The 13,686-nt window shown below is 39.5% G+C and overlaps 1 protein-coding gene across 1 annotated transcript in view; it reads left to right on the top strand.

Annotated features, from left to right (window-relative positions):
- The window catches only part of TTC39B (tetratricopeptide repeat domain 39B), an 89,070-nt gene that overhangs the window by 65,096 nt on the left and 10,288 nt on the right, over nt 1-13,686 (top strand). The window contains exons 8-16 of the mRNA XM_062018143.1: nt 150-255; nt 1,559-1,624; nt 5,267-5,375; nt 6,256-6,323; nt 6,411-6,470; nt 7,969-8,130; nt 9,210-9,301; nt 9,585-9,705; nt 11,361-11,472. Of these exons, the coding sequence (XP_061874127.1) occupies nt 150-255; nt 1,559-1,624; nt 5,267-5,375; nt 6,256-6,323; nt 6,411-6,470; nt 7,969-8,130; nt 9,210-9,301; nt 9,585-9,705; nt 11,361-11,472 (896 nt within the window). The remainder of the gene's footprint in view (nt 1-149; nt 256-1,558; nt 1,625-5,266; nt 5,376-6,255; nt 6,324-6,410; nt 6,471-7,968; nt 8,131-9,209; nt 9,302-9,584; nt 9,706-11,360; nt 11,473-13,686) is intronic.

Here is a 13,686-nt window from a genome sequence, read left to right as displayed (position 1 = left end):
ACACTTTAATTCAATGCTGATATAAACAGATGGAGTGCATTAATACCTCTAAAATAAAAATAAATACTTTTATTGCCATCACAATAGTTATACTTAATATAATTTCTAAATAATTTTTCCTGTTCTCTCTTTTTCCCCTACATGAAAAGAGAATGTCATCAGGTGCTACAGATGACTCAGGGGAACAAAAGCAAAAATGAAACCTACTACCAGTTTGAAGGAGGAGTAAAACTTGGAATTGGAGCATTCAATTTGGTATGACTTCTTCAGACTACAGAAAGCCATAGAAATAATTCTATAGGATTCTTTCTTTGCAACTACAGTACTGTAATCCTTTTTAAAATTACACATTCCCAAAACAAGAGATACAGACTTTTGAAGAACTTATGCAATATGAAAACTGCGGGGTTTTTTTGCATGCATACCTTCTAAGATCTTTCTAGTAATTTATTCTGAATTGTGTTTAATTCTCTTGGGCTGATTAATGCATTTATTTCCTACAAGGAAAAGCAGCTACATCTACCTATGTGTACTAGGAATTTTTAAGATGCTTATACTGTTGGTTACAGGATACCTGGAGTGTCTGTATTTATTTTAACACCATCATGTATACCATTCTCTTCCTTCAGTGGCATACTGTAGATTGACATAGGTAATTACAAATTCAGAATGAGTAGTAGTTCACTGTGTGCAAAAGAAAACTGGGTACATCCACAAGTACTTTCACAAGTACAAGTTACTACAGTTGCCTTTTCACATCTGTCATGGCAACAGTGAGAATTGATTTCTGCTGGTTTGTATAATTCCAAAGTGGAGCTGGCCAATTCTGCATGGGGCCAGAAGAACTCAGGTCTCTCTGGTAGATGTCTGTGTAGAAGCTGGTAGATGTCTGTGTTCATAAGTGGTCTGACCTTTCCTGTTCTTTATGAGGTCTCATCAGTGGGCAGCTTTAAAGAAAAAGTCTCTGCTGGGCAGAATGTATTAAGGTGAATGGAGCTTTCAAAAATCTGACCTTCCAATAGGCCTTCTTGTAGTGCTTGTTGAAAAGGTGGTTATGATCTTTAAAAGTTCTCTGTTGGATAGGATGGGGAGAGTACAGTTTCAAGAGGAACAAAAAGTGCATGTAATAGAAAGCTAAAGGATACTAACAATAGCTAGTATTTCTAAACCAAATATGGTTGCTGGTCTGCTAATTCAGTGTTCCCGTAGTAAGAGTAAGTAGAACTTCTGTGATACCATTGTGTCCTTTGATTTGGGAGTAAAGGAAGATAAAAATAGTAAATTGAGTGCTACCAAAATAAATAATGCTTTCATTTCAAATGGCCAAAATTCAATTTCCAAATTCAATTTCTCTGAAGCTACAGACTGATTGTGTATTGTTGGTCACACATGCCTGTTTTTGCGTTTTTCTGTATTTTATTTTTTCACTAATGTGTAATGGTATTTAACTTGGTAACTAGCATTTTTGGCTCAAGTTTGTAGTGATGTTACTTATTTAAAAAATAGACCCTGTATTTAAGTTTTAATTTATTTTATTTTTGTTTGAAATATATTTCAGATGCTGTCACTTTTACCAGGAAGAATCCTTCGACTTTTGGAATTCATTGGATTTTCTGGCAATAGGGTATTGGATCTAATGTTTGTTTTTTTTCCGGATTTCTCAGATAAAGACTGGATGGATTTAATGTTATGTATTTCATGCTAAAAGTGGAATGATCTGTATTGTTTATCAGTATTTCAATGTTGTTAAAAAGATAAAAAATGGGCTAGATGATGCAGGCATAAAAGCACATATAGTGATATCCTGAACTTGAACAAGCACAGGAATTTACCAGTCTGCTTCAAGGGGATTTTTCAGATTGCAATTTTGTTTCCTTTTTGCTGATCCTTAAAGAGAGAATATCAGTTTTCTAGCCTATGCAGTCAGAAACTGAAGGGAGAGTCACAGTTCTACATTTTTTCCACCCCTAATCCCAACCCATTTGTTTGGGAGAAGAAATTTCTGGATATCATATGTCTCTGTGGAGTCCCAGTTTCAGAGGAATATATTTTTAATCAAAGCCTTGTTTTTATAAATCTGTCCTTATTTCTATGATTTTGTGTCCTTTTGTGTTATGTCCTCACTTATATGATTTTGTAAGTATCTTAGAGCCCTTTAAAACCCTTTTTGGCACCCATAGTAAATTTAAAAAAAACAACCAAACAAAGCAACCCACAGAATCACAAGTAACTAAACTTGAAGTTATTAGTGACATAGAGTCACCATGTGGTCTTATTGCTGTTAGTTTGTCCACAAATACGATTCTGCTTATGTAAAATTAGATTTCAGTAGAGACTTGTTCATTCTTTTTCTTCTGTGAAAGACCTGGTTTGTGATGAAGCTCTTCCATAATACACATTTTTACTCTCACTGAAAAGGTGATAGAAGTTGCTATGCAATGAAACTCTGATAAAGTCAAAACTGTTTGAGGTAAAACTGTTAATCATAGAATCATAGAATGGTAGGGGTTGGAAGGGACCTTTAGAGATCATCTAGTCCAACCCCTCTGCAGAAGCAGGTCCACCTAGATCGGGTCGCATAGGAACATGTCCAGGCGAGTCGTGAAGACCTCCAAGGAAGGAGACTCCACAACCCACCCGGGGCAGCCTGTGCCACTGCTCTATTTCCCTCACGGTGAAATAGTTTTTTCTTATGTTTAAGTGGAACTTTTTGTGTTCCAGCTTCATCCCATTACCCCTTGTCCTGTTGCTAGCTACTATAGAAAGAGGGATGTCCCAACCTCCTGACACCCACCCTTTAGATATTTGTAAATGTTAATAAGATCTCCCCTCAGTCTCCTCTTCTCCAGACTAAACAGCCCCAGTTCCCGCAGTCTTTACTTGTATGAAAGATGTTCTATACCCCTGATCATCTTGGTGGCCCTGCGCTGGACTCTCTCCAGCAGTTCCCTGTCCCTCTTGAGCTGAGGAGCCCAGAACTGGACACAGTACTCCAGATGAGGTCTCACCAGGGCAGAGTATGCTGGGAGCAGAACCTCTCTCGACCTGCTGGCCACAGTTCTCTTGATGCATCCCAGGATGCCATTGGCCTTCTTGGCCACGAGGGCACATTGCTGGCTCATATTTAGTTTATTATCAATCAGGACTCCCAGGTCTCTCTCTGCAGAGCTGCTCTTCAGCAGTTCAACCCCCAGCCTGTACTGGTGCATGGGGTTGTTCCTTCCCAGATGCAGGACTCTGCAGTTGTCCTTGTTGAACCACATGAGGTTCCTCTCTGCCCAACTCTTAATCCTGCTCAATGGCAGCACAGCCTTCAGAGGAATCAGCCAGTGCTCCCAGTTTGGTGTCATCAGCCAACTTGCTGAGGGTACACTCTGTCCCCTCATCCAGGTCATTGATGAAGATGTTGAACAAGACTGGACCCAGAATCGATCCCTGTGGAACTCCACTGGCCAGAGGCCTCCAACTCGACTCTGTGCCATTGATCACCACCCTCTGGGCTCTGTCATTCAGCCAGCTCTTGATCGACCTCACTATCCACTCATCCAAGCCACACTGCCTGAGCTTTCTCATGATGATGTTGTAGGAGACAATGTCCAAAGCCTTGATGAAGTCAAGGTAGATGACATCCACTGCTCTCCCCTCATCTAGCCAGCTGGTTATGCACTCATAGAAGGATATCAGGTTAGTCAAACAGGATTTCCTCTTGGTGAAGCCATGTTGACTCTCCTTGATAACCATCTTACCCTTCATATATTCAGTGATAACATTCAGGATGAGTTGTTCCATCACCTTTCCAGGGATGGAGATGAGGCTGACTGGCCTGTAGTTTCCTGGGTCGTCCTTCCTGCCCTTTTTGAAGACTGGCATGACATTGGCCTTTCTCCAGTCCTCAGGCACCTCGTCTGTCCTCCAAGATTGCTCAAAAAGAATAGAGAGAGGCTTAGCAATCACATCAGCTCCCTCAGCACTCTAGGATGCATCCCATCAGGACCCGTTGACTTATGAGCCTTAAGCTTGGCCAACAAGTCTTTAACCTCTTCCTCTTCCACCCAGGGCAAGTCCTCTGCTGTCCTGGCCATCCTGTTATCCTTGCCAGACTGGGCTTACCAAGGGTCAGCCTTGGCCATAAAGACTGAAGCAAAGAAGGCATTCAGTACTTTGGCCTTCTCTGCATCCTCAGACACCAGGGCACCCTCTGTGTTTAGCAGCGGGCTCACATTCCCTCTGGCCATCCTTCTGCTGCTGATGTACTTGAAAAATGCCTTATTGCTGTCCTTAACATCCCTGGCTAAATTGAATTCTAGAAGGACTCTAGCCTTCCTAGTTGCACCTCTGCATGCCCTGGCAATGTTCCTATACTCTTCCCAAGAAGCCAGCCCCTGTTTCCACCTCTCCTAGATGGCTGCTTTCTGCCTGAGTTGTCCCAACAGATCCTTGCTCATCCATGGAGGCCTCCTACCTCCTTTTCCTCCTTTCTTGTGCACTGGGACACAGTGATCCTGGGTTTGGAGAAAGTGGTGCTTGAAGATTGACTATCTCTCATTGGCACATCTACCATCTAGAAGTTAATGTCTAATACATTTCTGAAGGGCCACTGCTTTTGAGCAGGCAAGCTCTGTGCTCATCTGGACAATTCAAGCTGTCCGTATAATACACTGAGGAGAGCAGGAAGAATATTTACATGTTAAGAAGGGAATTGAGGAATGGGCTGCCCTTCTCTGGAGACATTTAAAACCCAACTGGACAAGTTCCTGTGTGAACTACTCTATGAGGTCCTGCTCTGGCATGGGGGTTGGAGAAGACATTCTTTCCACGTCCCTTACAACCCTTAAGATTCTGTGAGGACAGCCAGGGATTTCTGAAGGAAGACTCCTGTCAGCAAGTAGCACTAGAACAATTGAGAGAGATTCTCACCAAACAGATATTTAAGGATGTTATTCTGAAAGGCTTATAGCCAGAAAATAGTGGGGAAGGGATGTAGGCCTGTTTGTCTGCATGGTCTGTGCAGTGTTCCATTTTCACCAGAGCACTAAAATGCATGTGTAATTTTATTTGATTTTAGCTTAATCTTATTGCTGAGTGCTATCAGCTGTGGCAGGACTGTTGTGGTAGAAATTTGTGCTCAATCTGAGATGATAATAAAGTGCTGAATTACAAGATACTTGTATCTGACAGGAGAACTAGATTTGGGGGAGCCAGAAACTATTAATAGTAACTCTGTATACTGATAGTTAATTTTGCATGTGTTTGTGATGTTTCTTAGGAGTTGGGCCTCTGTCAACTATGGGAAGGCGCATCTGGCAGCAGTTTGAGGGCCATTCTGTGTACTTTCACCCTGTTGGTTTATCATACTTACGTCTCCTTAATCCTTGGTGAGACCCACTGTGTAGCTGTTCAGTTATGCTGCACATTATGATAGATATTGTGATTTTTTTTTTTTTAGCTGAATTTCAAAACCATGGCCAATTAGCTTTGTAACAGGAGATTGCTGTATGCTTGATCGTGATCCGAAATGAATATCTCTGACAAAGCTATGTCTGCAGAAACAGCAAATATAGATAGCATTATACCAATGTCTTGCTCCATATGCAGGACTATCTCAACATGAAACAGCAAAATGTAACAAAACACTTTAAAGTTAAAAAAAGTCTTTAGCCATAAATTAATAACAGATACTGCAAAAACTATTTCCAGAAAGTACTCCTAAATGATTTACTTGGAAGTTCAAACATGTAGAAAATTAATTGCTTTTGCCATAGGGGGCTAAAAATCACCATGAGTTCTGTATACGTCTTTGACTTAAAATTTTATGTTCTTTAGTTTGGAAGTATTTTACTCCTTGTCCCTCAGGCTCATCAGGAAATTAAGGAGAACTTCATTTCTTTCGGTATCACCTGTACTTCATTACTGAACTCAATATTGGGAAAGGAGGCAGCTGAAGAATGTTTTCCTAACTTGCTAAAGCAATTAAAGGAATTAAAAAATATAACTAGGATCTGTAACGGAAGAGTTTAAATAATATTAATATATTCTGTTCTGTTTCTACTTACTGACATTTGCTATCTTAAAAGCACTTAGTACTTTCAGGACAAGAATTTGTTTTTATGGAAACACAATATGATGACATAATTCTGCTTTTGTATAAAAGCAGTCATATTAATATATTCAAGCCATAATGTGATTTAGAAACAAAAATCTAAATAGAAGTTTCATAGATTAAGTGCACTGAGGTTGGTTTATTATATTTTCTAGGTACAGGGGAAGCCAACCTTCAGGAAGCAGACAGCCTCCTCGAACCCTATCTCCAGAAGTTTCCCAATGTGTGTATTCTCAGTCAGTTTTATAACAGCAAAGTACTTCTATAAACTTACAGTAGTAACTGGATATTTTTCTCATCTCTTTTCAAGGGTTCCATTATTCTATTTTATGCTGCCAGAATAGATATACTGAAAGGAAATTTTGAAACGGTAAGTAATATTTTTCATTTTCAAGGTTTTTATTTGTTCATTGTTCAGCTTGCGGAAAAAAGTACCTAATTGATCTAAGTAACTTATTTATTTTGACTGATAGTTATACTTCTACTCCTTTTCATGTTTGTTGTTGATATTTATTACAACTCTCTCTCTCTGTGAGACTGAAAGGGAAGTAACTGGCTGGCCAGATGAAGGGAGAGCAGTGAATGTCATCTACCTTGACTTCAGCAAGGCTTTTGACACTGTCTCCCATAACATCCTCATCAGAAAGCTCAGGCAGTGTGGCTTGAATGAGTGGACGGTGAGGTGCATCGAGAGCTGACTGAATGACAGAGCCCAGAGGGTGGTGATCAATGGTACAGAGTTGAATTGGAGGCCTGTGGCCAGTGGAGATCCACAGGAGTCAGTTCTGGGTCCAGTCTTGTTCAACATCTTCAACAACGACCTGGATGAGGGGACAGAGTGTACCCTCAGCAAGTTCACTGATGACACCAAACTGGGAGGACTGGCTGATTCCTCTGAAGGCTGTGCTGCCATTCAGCAGGATCTCGACCGGCTTGAGAGTTGGGCAGAGAGGGACCTCATGAGGTTCAACAAGGACAACTGCAGAGTCTTGCATCTGGGAAGGAACAACCCCATGCACCAGTACAGGCTGGGGGTTGAACTGCTGAGGAGCAGCTCTGCAGAGAGAGACCTGGGAGTCCTGATTGACAGTAAACTAACTATGAGTCAGCAATGTGCTGTTGTGGCCAAGAAGGCCAATGGCATCCTGGGATGCATCAAGAGAATTGTGGTCAGCAGGTCCAGAGAGGTTCTGCTCCCAGCATACTCTGCCCTGGTGAGACCTCATCTGGAGTCCTGAGCCCAGTTCTGGGCTCCTCAGCTCAAGAGGGACAGAGAAATTCTGTAGAGGGTCCAGTGCAGGGCCACCAAGATGATCAGGGGACTGGAACATCTTTCATGTAAGAAAAGGCTGCATGAACTGGGGCTGTTTAGTCTAGAAAAGAGGAGACTGACGGGACATCTTAGTAACATTTACAAATATCTAAAGGGTGGATGTCAGGAGGTTGGAGCATCACTTTTTGTCATGGTATCTAGCAACAGGACAAGGGGTAATGGGATGAAGCTGGAACACAAAAAGTTCCATTTAAACATAAGAAAAAATCTATTTCACTGTGAGGGTGAAGTAGCAGTGGCACAGGCTGCCCATGGAGGTGGTGGAGTCTCCTTCTTGGAGATCTTCAAGATCTGCCTGGAGACGTTCCTGTGTGACCTAATCTAGGTGGACCTGCTTTGGCACGGGAGTTGGACTAGATGATCTCTAAAGGTCCCTTCCAACCTCTGCCGTTTTATGATTCTGTGATTTATCTCATTTTGCTGGTCATAGATACTCCACTTGGATGCTAGGGAGGAATTTCCTCTGTAATTAGACGTGTCTCTGGAATGGATCTGCAACTTAGCCAGTTTTTGCCATTCTTTAACTGCATTGTAGGCGCAGTTGAGGTTCCAGGAATGCATAGCTGCCCAACAAGAGTGGAAACAGATTCATCATCTCTGTTACTGGGAGCTCATGTGGTGCTACACCTTCCAGCAAAACTGGCTTCAAGCATATCGGTATGCAGACCTGCTCAGCAAAGAGAGCAGGTGGTCTAAGGTAAATGGGCAGGTGGACATGATACACCAGTAACCTCTCCAAAGTTAAACCTGCATTTCAGTTTTCACAATAAGTGTAATTTTTGCTTTCCTCTGAAACCTATAAGCAAAAGCACAGTGGTACCAAAATGGTAGCTTTAGATGTGTGGTTAAGGAGGAATTTTTGTTTTGGATTCTGAGGCACCAGAGCTGTAACTGACAATGGTTCAGCCCCTCTAAAAACATACGTGCTTACCAGAGTTATGATAAAGAAGAGAGAGAAGAACATCTTTAGCTTCCATCTCAAACCAAGTTCTAACACTATCTCAAACCAAGTTCTAACACTCACTAACAAAACTTGGCTGAAGAAGCTGTATTTGTTAGTTAGCACAGCTGCTCGGTAGATGCTTAGCAACATAAAATGAGAAGGCTTCTGGAGATGGAGTCTCATGAGAAAAGTGGGATGTTACCTCTTCCTTGTAAAAATGATTCTCAAAGTATGAACTGAGCGCAATATACAAATAATTTTTGGTATATCACTTTTATGTGTTCCCTTCTAGACTTTTGTTATACTTGGTGGAAAAGGGGACACATCCAATTCTGGACAGAAGAGGAATAGTATATTCAATGTGAAGTGCAAATGTCTTCGGTAGAAATATGACTGTTTCATTTTTCTCTTCAAAGTCCAGTTATTGAATTCTCCTTGACTAACTACTCAAATATTTTCTTCTGTTTTGTTTTTTGTATTTTTTTTTTCGGGCGGGTCTCTGCACATAAAATAACAGTAATGGACTTTAGAATAGTTATGTTATTTAAGTTCATCTCTTCATCAGTGATTTGCATAGTAAATTGTCCTGTTCCTTGCAGGACACAGCTTTAGCATTCTGACTGACTTACTTAGAATATTAATAAATGTTGGAAATAAAATTACAGCATAAATTGTGTGACAAAGGAGAAGCTAAATTTCTGTAGTTCCACCTGCCTGAGAATTACTGGAAATACTTGTGGCAGAAAGTGGGGTGAAAGATACCAGTCGTTAGTGTATTGAGTAAATACAGCAAAGTAGGTATGGTAACATGCTACTGTTTCTTTTTGAAATAGGCAATATATGTGTTCCAGAAGGCAGCCATTTTATGTATGCTTTCTGAGGATGACTTGAAAAGGACTGGTGAGGACATTGTATCTTTATTCAGGTAAACATTTAAAAAGCTAATCTGTGTGCTATGTCTTTCCCCTTATGTAGAAGTTTTTGACTTGAGTGTCTTGTGTGACTTGCTTCCTACTTAACAACCATCAACTTTTCAGTTTTTCTTTTTGCTTTTATCAGCAAATGTCCTACAACTGTGACCTAAGTGGTGTGAAGCAATTTAAGGTTTAGTTAACACTTCAGAGGCAGACAGCAAATCTTACTAAGTGAAGTAAGAAGAAATAAAAATTGATGAAAAGCAACGTATTTTCCGTATTCCCTCTTTGTAGACAAGTCGATGGTCTGAAACAGAGAATTGCTGGAAAGTCTATCCCAACTGAGAAGTTTGCAGTAAGGAAAGCTCGACGCTATGCAAGTTCTCAACCAGTGAAGCTGATATTACCTGCCTTGGTATATATACTTGCCTTCTTTTCGTCGTTTGCAAATAGAAAAAGAATAAGTATAATTCATTATGAAGAGTAAGAACAATATTATCAGGTAGTTTATGTCTGCATTTTCTAAATTATTTTTTTATTACTGCAATTCTGCAATGCAGAATTATGAAATGTACTAGGGGCTGGGTCATGCAACCAACAACTAGCAGGCCAAAACCAGAGACAGATTTTTCACATGAAAGTTCAGACATACAGAGACCTATTGCTGTTGCCCCATGAGGCTGAAAGCCTCCTTTCAGCTTGAAACCTGCATGGCGTTCCAGCATGTGTTGATGTTCTTTAGTTTGGCAGGATTTCAGTCCTCATCCTCCTAACTCGTTAAGAAGTTAAGGAACACTTCACTTTCTGTTCTTCTGGTGAAAATCGGAAGTGATGTTTTGTTTCATTTTTTTTATATGTATTGAATCTGAGTAAAATGAAGTTAATGATACTTCACTAATGCTGTTTTGATTTCCCAGGCTTTAAAATAGAGGCATTAGTAGTGTACACTCTCTTTATATGTGCACAGCTTTGTATATGTGTAAGAATATGTGTGTAACAATGTATGTGTATGCAAGAATTTTTTTATGTGGATGATTTGGCAACAATTGAAAATAAAAACATAATTTGAGAAGGAATTTCAGTTTAAAATTCATTATATACTCAATTACGTATAAAGACCTAGGTAATTAAGTTGTCTTGGGCTTGTGCAGCACGGTGCTATTCAATTGTGAGAATGTGATTTTACTGTCAAGTCCTGTATATTTTAATTTAATAAATTTTCCATTATATGTTAGGCAAAAATAAACATAGTGTATGGTGTTACTTCAGTAGATATAAATTAAACAGCACTACAAAACCAAAGTGAATCTAGCATCAAGTAGTTAGTAATGTCAATAATACTACTTCAGACTTTGCTAAAAGCAGTTTTTTTCTTCTTCTGAAAACCCACGTAGTTACAGCACAAACATAAGTGGAAGTAATTCTGTGTATTTGTATTTTGTATCGCAATGTATTTTGTCAACTTCAGAATTACATCAGGCTTCGTGTTTCAAAGGTGTAATTACAGTTTTCTCCAGGCTAAACACCTCCAGCTTCCTCAGCTGCTCTTGTTAGGCCTGTGCTCTAAAACTATTACCAGCTTCATTGTCTGTCTTGTAGTGAGGGGCCCAAAACTGAACATAGCACTTGAGGTGTGGTCTCACCAGTGCCGAGTACAGGAGGACATAATCACTTCCTTTACTCTGCAGGTCACACTATTTCTGATACAAGCCAGGATGCCATTGGTGGTCTTGGCCACCTGGGCACACTGCTCGCTCATATTAATCTGGTTGTTGATCAACACCCCCAGGTCATTTTTTTGCAGGAGAGCCTCAAGCCTGTACTGTTGCATGAGGCTGTTGTGACTGCAAGTTTTGAAGTTCTGTTTGAAATCACACAAATACTTTTATTCATAGGCTTCTCAACAGTAAATGTTTTGGCTTTTAAACCTTTCATACTGTTTAAAACAAGTTTTCGTAGGCAGTGCTTTAGTGTACTTAAAATGTTCCATAACAGCCTTCCAAGGGATATTTTTTAGTTAAAGTTTTATGCAATTCCATGACTTTGTCCTGTCTATTGTGATTTTGTCAGGAAATGATGTATGTCTGGAATGGCTTTGCAATTGTGGGCAAAAGAACAGACCTCACTGAAAACTTACTGGTAACAATTGAAAATGAAGAAACCACTCTAGAAAATGAAACTAGTAAGTGAAATACTGATATTTTTCTTTGCTTCTGTGTACTAATGTTCTGTGAGGCAAGTGTTGACTATGGCAATGTGCTGTTGAATCTGAGTGTGGAAATTCTGGAGCTAGGTGAAAGTGAGCAGTGGTTCTTCAATATGTTCTATATCCAGCTCTATTGGTACTGCAAAAGAATGCAGAAAACTCAAGGATATGCAACCCCTACCATTCTATGACTCTGTGATTCTAAGATTAGTTACAGAACTTCACTGATTCTTATGAAGACATTCCAGTCTTGGAGAGCATCCTTGGAGCATAATGTGCTAATTTCTTAAATGTCTGAAAAATACTTTGTCTAAACTAGTTTGCACCACAATTTACTACAGAGTACACATCACTATTCTAACTAATCAGAGTATGTCTGAGAGGAAATAATGAAGTACCATGCATGAGTCTGCTTTTTTTACTTTCTGGAAAAATAAACCACACTTGATAGTTATAAAATAATAATTAAAAAAGCTATAAATAAACCTTGGCCATGGTGTTAGGTCTTGATGTATTTGAAGCATAGATGTTCAAGGTAATGCTTATACAATCAGTTCACATCTTACTCCTCAGGAGACTTAAGTTACAACAGTTTACTGCAGAAGTACTCGGCTTTATCAGGTTTTGTCAAGTGAGTGCTGTCATAATCATGTGAAATTCTTGGGAGACTTCTGATTTCTTGTAGAATGAATACACACTGTCTTTTAACACATGAAACTTTTTTGAATATCACTAAAAATAATTTCTGTTGAACAAAGAGTTTAATCATGCTTATCAGTAATTTAGCAAAGTTAGTTTTGCCACATGATTAAAAAATGAATTGTGAAATGTGAAAGTACATCCCATTATTACTTGCCTCTAAACTGGGGTAGAAGTATGGAATAATTTTGATTGGAAAAGATCTTTAAGATCAAGTCCAACCGCTAACCTCATGCTGCCAAGCCCGTCACTAAACCACGTCCCTCAGCACCTTGTCTTTTAAATATCTCTAGGGATGAGGACTCCACCACCTTCTTGGGCAGCCCCTTTCAGTGTCTTAACAACCCTCTCAGTGGAAAAAGTTCTTCCTAATATCCAATCTAAACCTCCCCTAGTGCAACTTGAGGCCATTTCCTCTTTTCTTACCACTTGTTACTTGGGAGAAGAGACCAACCCCGATGCATCAGATGTGTTAGAAATTACACATGGACATACAAGAAATGCATAGTGGTAAAATCTGGATGGTGTCATAAATTAAATAAGAGTAACTTGCAAGCCCAAGACTTAATTGGATTGCTTCATTCTTTTCTGTTGTACTTCACATTTCTGCAGAATAAGTGGTGTGCCTCTTAAGCCTCAAGTGTTTTTCCTTTCTTTTGTTGTCATGTTAAAACTGAAATGCAGCAATATGCCAGACATACAGTTGAATTGATGTTCCCATGAGTTCTGTATGGAGGGCTCTGGCAGAAGCTGTTGGAAATCTGGTACTGTATCATGCAGAGGCTTGCATTAGAATTGCTAATTGGATGTAACAGCGAAGTAAATTTCCTGTCAAATTCATAAATGGAGATGCACAAGGTACCAAAATACAAGGAACAGAAATAAAACCAGTATGTTTTTCTTATGTAAATATGCAATTTAGAAGTAAGATGTAATCTGGAAGCATATTTGGGTTCTGTGCTCTCAGTGTCTTTTTTACTAATAGTGTAGTCAAATGTAGTTTTATTCTGGACTTCATATCTGTGAGCCTGATTTGCTTTTAAAGGTATGGACTCAGACAAGATAAGGACTCTTGATTACCTGAATTGCTGCTGAATTGAGACCCAAAGAAAGTGATTATGGTTATTAGCCTATTGTGGCAAGGATACATGTTATTTTCAGAGACAGCTTTCAGTAGGAGATGGCTTTAGAGGACTGTTAAGGTACTGTAAAGTAGTGTGTTCATTATGCACAAAAGTTGTTTAGGGATTGAGACTTCTTAAGGGAAGCTGTTGGTATTTCATTCACTTCGAGTGAACAGGCACAGCAAGGAATCTGTCAAGGACTGAAAGTGATTTTTTGTTGTATAAAGCTGAAAATATAGTAGAAGGAACACATGAAAGATGTTAGAAATTATTTTTTTTTTTCTTAGGATTTCTGGAAATCTTATTTTTCCACAGCTGTGTCACCTCCAAGATATGGAAAATGAATTTATAGCTTCAAGAAAAAATA

Source organism: Colius striatus, chromosome Z (assembly GCF_028858725.1).
Source record: "Colius striatus isolate bColStr4 chromosome Z, bColStr4.1.hap1, whole genome shotgun sequence".
Lineage (NCBI taxonomy): Eukaryota > Metazoa > Chordata > Aves > Coliiformes > Coliidae > Colius > Colius striatus.
The sequence above is the reverse complement of the archived record's forward strand: the minus strand, read 5'-3'. Positions and strand labels throughout refer to the sequence as shown.